This window comes from Camellia sinensis, chromosome 11, assembly GCF_055761805.1.
Source record: "Camellia sinensis isolate YWXY chromosome 11, ASM5576180v1, whole genome shotgun sequence".
Lineage (NCBI taxonomy): Eukaryota > Viridiplantae > Streptophyta > Magnoliopsida > Ericales > Theaceae > Camellia > Camellia sinensis.
The window spans coordinates 133296945-133307662 of NC_138971.1; the positions used below are offsets into that span (position 1 = coordinate 133296945).

Here is a 10718-nt window from a genome sequence, read left to right on the forward strand (position 1 = left end):
TTTGCTTTATTATTCTTGGATTGGATTAACTATATAAAATTACATAAATTCTGTTAGTCTTTTTGGTATATTTTATAAATATATAATATTATATTAAATTATTTTTATATATTTGGAAATTATTAAGAGGGGGAGAGCAAACAGTGGTGGATAAATTTTAAAATAAGTGGGAGACCACGTCAAATTTTAAAATTAGTTGATTTTTTTAAAAAAAATTATTCAGCTTGTTTGGTTTTGAATTTCATAAAATTTTACTTTTTTATTTTTTGTATTTTTTTGTTTTCACTTAATTTTTTTTAATATTTTAAGCATTTTTTTAATTTTTAGATACACCTAACATAAATACACTTAAAAAGTATAATTTTTGTAAAAAAATCTTTAAAAAATTCACTAAATACCAAAAATACAAAAATTCAATATATTTTTTGTATTTTTGTGTATTTATTAATTTTTTAAAAAGATTTTTTCATAAATATTTTACTTTTTAGATACATCTAAGTAAAGTGCATCTAAAAAATTAAAAAAAAATTTACTTAAAATTTTAAAAATATTCTCTAAAAACCAAAAAAAACATAAAAAATAAAAAAAACTCAATTTTTAGAAAATTAAATTCAAAAAATTAAAATCAAAACACTAATTGATTGTTTCTAAAATGTTGATAAAAATTCGGAGGGATTTGTTTTTCAATTTGATGATATGGTGGATGGTATAATTATCTACACTATGGCCAGTTTGTTTTCACATATAGAATAGAAAGAATTGATAGTGATGGGATTAATATGAAAAAAATTGTTGGTAAAAGGATTGATAGTCAAGAAATTAAGTAAAATTATTTTTGTTTTGATGATAGTTTTTAGTGTCAGGATTGTTAAATTATTTTTATATAAAAAAATATAAAATAATAAAACAAATAAAACTATGATTTTTACTAAACAAAAAATACGCAAATATTAAACATTAATGTTCAAAAAAAATGCCTAACATGTAAAAAAAAAAAAAAACACCCAATCGGAGGACTAATTTTCTAATATCAAGTTTCGGCCTCCATCTCCATCCCTACATTCAAAGCCCATCCTAATCCGGAAGGCTTATAAATCTCCTCTCTATCTTCCAAAACAAACACAATATTAGTGAGTCCTACCTCTATTTCAATCTCATTCCTTCCTCCATCTCCCAAAACAAAGGGATCCTATAAATCCAATGGCTTCTTTTTCAATACCAAGGCCCATGGTAATTGTTAGTCCATTCGTATGAGAGGATTCATAGTCAATTCGGACTATGACTCCGGCACAACAATGTGAAAACAAACATGATATTAAAAAGTACGACTCCGATGCAGCAATGTAAAAGCAAACATGATATTAACGAGTGCCTCCTCATTGTTAGTCCAATACCAACCCACACCATGGAAAACAAACAGGCCCAAAGTAAAGAATTTTCCATGCTCCAAAAGCCTGGCTTAGGATGGTTCACTGCACTCTCTACATAACTAAAATGAAAATTGTAACTCTGTAGCCTACTCTTTGTCTTCTCAAGGCAGATTGTTCTCTCTTCTAGCCTTTGTATGACGGTGCTTTCTTAAATGCCATCACCATGCAGGTAGAAAGACAGTCTCAATGCACAACGCTCTCGCCACTGCAGAGTTTGAGAATCATACGTATACAACCTTACCCCCTTGTGCTGGTTAGAAATGTCCAAAATCCCACTGATAGTAGCAAGTCATGAATGATCACATACATAAAAACACAGCAGTAGTAAAATACTAAAGCTGCCAAGCATGAAACCACAAATTAGAGTGAGTTCAGTCAATTTGCACCTAGTGGCTACAGAGTTTGACACAACTTAAAATGATTAGGTGTCTGAAGCAAACTCATTCTTCAGGGTGTTCATTTGAAGTGAATTTGTCTGTTTGCAACCCACAGAAAGCCATTTCCATTCCTCCCGTTCAATCATACATCTTTTTACACTCTACTTAGAATTACAAAAACACTGCTAACAGAGCATTACATGCTACATGCTCTATTTGCCTATAGCATCCCATGCTTCTCAACTAGTCTTGCTAAACACACAGAAGCCACGCTCAACTTAGCATAACCTCCTGCCAGCATGGGATTTGAAATGCAAAGTGTGGTTTCCACTTCATACATTCCTAATCAAACACTCACTAAAAATTCCAATTTCAATAGAGAAAAAAGAGACAGCAAGAGAGAGCTTGAGAGCAAATAAAAGGCAAACCAAAGTTTTTCATTCAAAGGAGATAGAAACCATTATGTCTTTCACAAAGCATGTTGTTACAAAGAGATTAAAAACCTTAACACCAATACCTATCTTTAAGACAAAGAAATTGGGGGGTGAAATCCTAAGAACAAACACTAGACACTTCCACTACGGCTGTGCCAATAACCACTTCAATGTAATTTGAATTAAAAGGGGGGGAAATAAGCAGTGAAAAACAAACCGCACTTCTCACAAAAAGAAAAAAACAAAACAAAAAGAAAAAAAAGAACCCATGAAATGCTATATATTGATATACACTTTTGCAGCCAGGAAGATAGGAACAGGGAATCAAGGTACAAACCCAATATCCTTGAAGTATTCATGTTCAAGGGCACTTCTAGCTGTAATTCTTCTGCTTGGATCCAAACAGAGCATTTTCTGGAAAGAAAACATACAGAAGTATTAGTAATGGGAAAACTTCATATTGCAGAATGTTATTTAATCACTGTGTAACATTTATCCATTTATTGTAGTCTAAAAAACAGTGCCTGGCTCAAGGCCACAAAAACTTCCTACATTGTGGAAGTAGACTTTATTTAGAAATCAAGATTGTATATTCTATGACACACGGATGCTTTCAGAGGGAAGTCATCTCCATATCATATCTTATCGGATAATGATACTCTTCAAATACTTGCAGATACATATCAGTACTTCCTAAATATATCAAAAAAAAAAATTTTTTTTTTTTTTTTCAATTGTGAGAAGTATCGGATACTTTTTGTAACATATCCAAACTATTATGGAAGTGAGATTGCAACATTTCTTGCACAGCATTATTATAATTATTGGTATAAATAAAAGAATAATTTTCCAACACATTGCTTACTTCTTATAGAAGAAAACATTGTGATTAAAGTAGTGCTCTTTTTTTCTCAAAATGTCAAATTAATGTATCATACATGTGCCCCATATTCATATCCATATTTCATAGCATGTAAGGATTAATAAGAAAATATAACTAATTAAACAAGCAAGTAAACTTGCATATAAAACTATAGTGCAAAAGGGAAAAGCATAGGGGCAAGCTATGGATACTTCAGCATCAACTTGTTCCTGAATGAGATGCATTTTAAACAAACATAGACATTTAACTTACACTAAGAAGATCAATGCCAGCTGAGTCAAGATTTGGGACCACAGTTGCCAGGTCCTGCATAATAGAGAGGAGACACCATTTCAATCTTGATTTTTAATAAACAAGAAGATCAAAGAATATGCAGCAACACATCCTAGAACCAATCACCTTAGAAGGCCATTTTGGAAAGGCAGATTTAAAATCAGCCAAAGAAGTCACTCCAGGCCACGTATCCTCATTTGGAGTACCCAAGATTCTTCACAGGGGGAAAAAAACATATATATCAACAGAACATAATATAATATCCAGAACATCAAATAAAAAAATTAAAAATTGACAAGTCAAATAATGAAAATTGTGTGCAACTCATTCAGTAAAGCAAGGTTACAGATACCATTTATTCTCATTTTGATTAAGATTTCCTAAGAACAATACCAATGGTAAATTTTTTTCTCTCCTTTCTGTAGATCAGCATATCTAAATGTCAAAAAGCAGATAAACGATCTCAACCATAAGGCCAATAAAATTCAAGAGTAGTCATTTTTCCTGCTTTCTTCCTTCTAATTTAGAGCAGTTGCTTATCCATGAAAAAATTCCAGATTTTCTAAACATCAAGTAAAAATTTACAACTATAGAATTGGGATCTATCGAACATTGGTCTTGTCTTTATTGATAACCGAATGCAGAAATTTTTTCCAATTTTATACATAGAATATAAGAAGAAATAACTAAAAAAAACTTCAAAAATAAGAACAAGAATCTAACAAATATGGGACCCACTACAGCCAGTGGTATCCCGGTAGTGTTTCTATCAAAGGGAAGGGGAATAAAACTTTAACTGACTGCAGCAAGTGGTTTGCTGGTAGTCTTCAGATACACTCCATGACAATCCCCAGCAGAAAGTTTAGTAGTTTACACAGTGAAGCCACTAAGAATTATAATTCAACTCTATCAAACTCCAAAATTAGTAGATTTTTCTACAATTGTTGTAAGACCATGCATAAATGTTAAATGGGTGTACAATAACCTAATTACATTGAAGCTACAAAGCTTGAGATGTAGCAAACGAACTGGCCCAAACCTTGGGCCTCAACTACTAGTTAGTTTGAAAACTGAAAACCACATTAGAGTTTCAGGCCTTATGATCATCATAATTCATAGTTAATTTTAAGTCTTGGCCCTCTGTGGCTGCTGAGCAGGTCATTTAATCATTCGTCTATAAGTTCAACAAAGGGAATGTGAATGTGAAAGCAATAGAAAAGTATTGACACAAAGCACTTCCAGATATATTTTTTCCATGTCATTCAACAGTTAAAACATTTTTCCATGTCAATGATTGGCTCAAGTTCCTTCCTAAACGGACATACATATAATTTTAATGGTATGCATTCAGGTCAAAATGAACACAAGTAACTGATCTGTGAGGCCATCAAAAACTTCTAGAGAGCATGGCTTTCCAAATTATAAATGAGCAGCCTAACAACAGAAAAAAATGCTGTTCAGGAATTATAAACCTGAAGATTTTGAATAGTTCATCAATCTCAGAGTCCCCAGGAAACAATGGCCGCTGATTCACCATTTCAGCAAATATACAACCCACTGACCACACATCCACAGGAGTCGAATAGTGGCGGGATCCAAGGAGTATTTCTGGTGCCCTGTACCATAGAGTCACCACCTGAAAAGAGAAGCTGATGAGCGTACAAATGCAAAAAAATAGATCAACTCAAAAGGTAAATTAATGAAAGTTTTATTTCTTCACATGAACTTTACAACTCTAACTCAGCTTGACATGGTAGCACATCTAGGGCCTGAATAAGAAAATGCTATATCAATCACAGACAACACACTGCCATTACAAGCATTTTTTATTTTGAAGTCAAGTATAACCTGTAGCTTGTGAAATCAAATAGAAACACACACAGAGATTACTAGACATAAATACCATGGACATCATATTAATTAAAACACAGTGGAGAAACCAAAACCTAATGGGCCCTATTACCTCATGTGTAAATGTCCTGACGGGAATACCAAATGCTCTGGCCAATCCAAAATCTGCAAGCTTTAAAGCATTTGTACGGCGATCTATCAGCAGATTCTGAGGTTTCAGATCTCGATGCAGAACTCTATGGGAGTGACAATAAGCAATACCACGAAGAATTTGATACAGGAACATCTGCAAATTGAAAAATGCAACCAAATAATATTTCATTTTTATTAGCCTGATCGGATCACTGTCAATCTTTAATTCAATCAGATGCCAGATGATGAAAGAACTGTCAGAGTAAAATGCATTCAATTTGAATTATTAAATATGACCATAAAATATTCTTTTTTATCAAAAGAATTCAATAAAGGGAAATGTATGTAGGGTTTTGGATATTCCTGATCTTCCTAATACAATACTATAATATAATTAATCTTTCTGTTCACCCCTCATCATTTCTGACTTCAGGGCTCCAGAGAGAAAACCACAATTAGTTGCTAATAAAATGACTAGAATCACTACCATTTCATTATTATTACAAAATAAAATACAATGATATCTATATATCCAAGAATCTATTACAAAATAAAATACAATGATATCTATATATCCAAGAATCTCTACAAGCACTCATTGCGAGTGTTTGGATGAGTTGAACTTAAACTCCATGTGTGTATTTTACATAGCCAAAGTGACAGGAAACAAAAAAAATATCCTTTACATGTAAGCCTAGTATGGAACAGGTCTAATCTTGAAGCCACAGCATACACCAACCTCCAAAGACCAATAAGATCTCACTCACTTTTATCAGACGTGGATCCTTAGAGAACTCCGGACATGAATCCATGTGTTTCTTCAAATCCAAGTCCAGATACTCAAAAACCAGGTACAAACGCTTCTCACTGTGCACCACATCCTGTAACCTGCCACCAAAAAAATTATCAAACATATTAGAACAACACATCCATAACAATGCCAAAGAAGAAGAGTTCAGACATATAATCTAAAATAGAAAATCAAATCTGATTCGAATAAAACATTCTCTAGTAGGTTCATTGCAAATCAACCAGTTCCTACTAATTCAAAGTATCTATCCATCTAAAATGCACTAGCAAGTATCATGTCGGAAATCAATTCAGGCCTTGTATGTCCTTTTTTCAAATGTCATCGTTTTTGGCAACGTTCAATATCATTGTCCTCGACCTCGTTAATAGTTATTAGTGCCACTATTGCAGAACTATATAGCTAAAGAAAGCACAAGCTAGAAACATGCTGTTATTGGAGCATGCTCGCATAAACAGCTGTTAGAATACAGAATTCAGAAACGACTTTGAATTAGAAATGCACATCATCAAATCATGTTGCTCCTCCTACATCACACTTTTCATAAGGATTGTTCCTACTCTCATCCAATTTCAATTTTTCTAAGGATGCAATTTTCAGCTGACAATGTAGACCAAATCATGAAGTTGTCAAAAAAATATACATTTTGCTCATCTTAAAGCCTTTATGATACATAGAAGTATGCAAATAAATGAAAAGAGTTATTAAATTAAATACACCAATAATAACAAGAAGAGTACAAATAAATCTAGTGACAAAACAAAGAATATTTGGATGAAAGACAGAAGAAGAGTACAAATAAATCTAGTCACAAAACAAAGAATATTTGGATGAAACACAGGTTGACTCAATTCGGTACATACATGTTGCGTAGCTCAAGACTAGGATTTTTTTATAGTTGGTCACACACACATTCAGGATATTTAATGGCTCATACTAAAAACATAGTGCTATCAGCAGAAACAACAAAATTCACTTAAATTTAAATAAACATACTACGGAAAGCGGAAACATGCCTGACAACGTTCCCATGCTTCATCTCTTTCAATAGAGAAATTTCTCTAATTGCCGTGCTTGGTACACCCTCGTCTTCCTGCTCCAAACGAATCTTCTTTAAAGCTATAGTTTCATTGGTCACTCGGTCCCGAGCCTTATAGACCACACCATAGGTTCCTTCACCAATCTTCTCAACTTTTTCGTACTGCAATGTTCAAAAACATCAGTCTAATAAAATACAAAAATAACTAAAAAATAACTAAATAACAGGAATGAAAACTTCTTTACCTGCTCCATCTAATCCAGGTCACACAGATCCACCTGAGGAAAAGCCCTGAAGCCAATTAGAAAGCAATAAAGATACAACAGTTTCAGAAAAGCATTAAGCATACAACTAACAAATCATATAGGTAATGTGGTACAATCAAGTGATAAGGCAGCTAAAAAAATGAATTTATAAAAATAATAATAAAATTAAATAAATAAATAAAAATCTACAAGCAAGAAATAAATAATTGGACATAAAGTAGCCCCAAACATGAAAGGCCAAAAAAACAGACAAACACTTACTTTGCAAAATTCCAGTAATATGTGCTTTATCAGTAATTTCTAAATGAAAAACCACAGGTGGCCTAGGAAAAAAAATTAATAATTTCGACAGTATCATCTTCAATGCTTTTCAACTCTATAACTGAACCAATCTAGGCCATACCTCATCTGGCACAAATTCTTCTCACTTCGCCACTTCAATTTCCACCACAAAAGTATCTCTTGGGATAAACTAAAAAAGTCAAGAAGTTATTAAAAATGTTAAAAAGTTTATACTATTCATGGGTTGGGGTGCAATTTGGGCGGGCTCAACCCGAGCAACCCAAGCCCAGCCCAAATTTTTTTAGGGTTTTGACAAAATATTTTCAAATTCGGTATGAGCTTGGGTAAAAATTCAAAAGCCCAAATTAAATTTGAGCAGATTTGGGCAAAGACGTCAAACAACCCAAGCAACTCGAAGCCTGAATTATACATATATAGATACATAAAAACATTAAATATACATATAATTATTAGCCATTACATGATATTAAAATAATTTAAATTATTAAATCATATTAAATATATATTATATATACAAATAACATAAAATTCTTTTGTTATTTTCACTCATAAATTGTAAGGACTACTATAGCGACATCTCTCTTACATTATATAAATTATTTATTTTGATGGTATTAATAATTTTCTATAAAAAAAAAATGTAAATAGAGTCAAATTTTAATAATTTAATAATGTAGCAGCAAAAAAAAAAAAACTGAAATTCATTTACAATTCAAGCAATTCAGACAATTCGGACAATTTGGATTTAACTCGTGTCGGGCTTGGGCAGACAACCTCGTGTTGCAATTCGGGCTTGGACGGATCTCAACACAACTTAGGCTAGACTTTGACAACCTTCCAACCCGACCGAACCCGGCCGAGTTACACCCCTATTCAAGGGTAGCTTATGGAGGAAGCAACTGGGGCAAAATAATAATTTTGCCCATTTGAATTCAACTACCCAAAAAGTCAAAAAGTTAAAAATCAAAAAGTCAAATGGGTAAAATTGTTATTTTGATTTTACTACGATATTTTATTACATATCTTTTCGTAAAAAGTCAAAAAATTATCCCAAACATACATCTTTATTTCTCTACTTTTTTAACAAAAAAGTCTAAAAGTACTTATATAATACATCCCAAACAACTACTTAGAGCATCTCCAATGGTTAACCTTTTTTTCAATCAAAACTGAGTAAAAAAAGGACCATTTTTTCAATCTGATATAGGCTACTCCGATGGTTGTCCTCAAAAGCAGGAGTTGACCGATAAGGCAAATTTTTTTTATTTATTTATTTATTTTTTACTTGTTTGAACCTGAATATTTGAACTGTTTGAACCTTTTACCGGTCAACCGGTTGGTCGACTGGCCGGACGTCCAGCAGGTTGACCGTGGCCCCACTTGCAATGTTACAGCACAGTGAATTGGTGAAGGCTCACGCAGATTCTCAATTTGATGAAAAATTTGCTCCGTTCTCAGTTTGATATCGGTTTGGTAAAACTATTAGAGCAAAAAAAGTGACTTTTTTCATCAAATTCAAATTTGATACTGAATTTGGTTCACCATTGGAGATAGTCTTACTCTCTATTACTGTCTATTTTCTCTCACTTTCTACAAATCAGTGGCTTAGAGCTATAAATAACACTTTCCATATTTACCATCCCTCCAAATGCCTCCCTCTCTCTCTATGTATCACTGGCTTAGACCTTCAAAAAGTACATAGTTAACCCCCCCCCTCTCTCTCTCTCTCTCTCTGTCTCTGTGTGGTGTGGTGTGGTCTGGTCTGGTTTAAACAACTAGCACAGATGAGTTAGAAGTAAAAAAAACTGTCACATTTCTATGAGCTCTTCCCTCAATATTAACAATGTATAATTTTGTTTGCCATTTTGCCATAATTGGGGTTGTAATCATTTGCAATTTCGAGAAATGCTATCGACCCGTAATTTAGACCTCTAAATTCACCTACAATAATGCAGCAAGGGAGTAAAGCCCCATATGATTGAGTGTGTAACAAATCAAAAGTTAACTATCATGCCACGTCATTGTAGGTCAAATTGAGTCTGAAACATTTTCCTTACATAAGACTACTTTATACTAAACAGTGATAACTCTAAAACTACAAAATGCACAATGTGTTGCTGATCATTCACTTCCATATGGAACTGAAGCTGATTATTCCAGTACAGCTACAAATTGTTAGAAGATCGCATTATAATCAACTAAACTCTATCATTTCGTTTCCGATCTCTGCTAAACACTACAATGGCACATAATCAGATCTCACAATCAGTATATGAAAACGAAGGGCATAATTGGAACACAATGCTAGTGAACTCATCCCTACAAACCAGATCTCGAAAACTCAAGAGCAATTGTCAATCAAATGTATCAATGTACATGCAAATACACATACACAAACACACAGATAGATATAGATGAAATGCAAGCAGATTTGCGGAAGGAGAGAGAATCGATTGCAAAGAAACTTACCTGTGAAGCGATCAGATTGTGAATGGATTGGAGAGTCTGGACGATGATGATGAGAGAGAGAGTTTTTGGGAAGTAGGAATGGGCGTGCGAAACCCTAAGGAACCACTCAGCCACACACTCACTGCGCCTCTCACTCAGTCAACCATGTATAGGAAACTTTTACAGTGCTACCGCCCTTTTTACGACCCCATTGCCGCTTTTTTCTAAACTAAAAATCTTACCTTTTTTTTATTAAAAAAAAAAACAAAAATTATTATAATAAAATAAATGATAAGCTATCCATAGATTCTAGGAAAATTTAGTTTGAGAACCCTCTCTCATTTTTAGTAATGGAAGAGATTTACAATATTATTTTATAATGTTTAAGGTTTCTTAACCCCGCACTCATGTATTACATAGAAATTTGGTATAAGCTTCAAACATTCACCTCTCTCTCTCTCATCTCTCTCAAAC

The 10718-nt window shown here is 33.1% G+C and overlaps 1 protein-coding gene across 1 annotated transcript; it reads right to left on the minus strand.

The window, feature by feature from the left end:
* Positions 1 to 2223: 2223 nt before the first annotated feature.
* Positions 2224 to 10473, minus strand: LOC114296211 (cell division control protein 2 homolog A). Its single transcript, XM_028240494.2, has 9 exons — positions 10266 to 10473; positions 7473 to 7505; positions 7205 to 7389; positions 6148 to 6268; positions 5361 to 5534; positions 4870 to 5033; positions 3524 to 3611; positions 3377 to 3430; positions 2224 to 2655 (listed from the first exon to the last, which is right to left on the minus strand). The coding sequence occupies exons 2-9, from the start codon at positions 7479 to 7481 to the stop codon at positions 2566 to 2568; spliced, it is 885 nt and encodes a 294-aa protein (XP_028096295.1). The 5' UTR covers positions 7482 to 7505; positions 10266 to 10473; the 3' UTR covers positions 2224 to 2565.
* Positions 10474 to 10718: the final 245 nt, after the last annotated feature.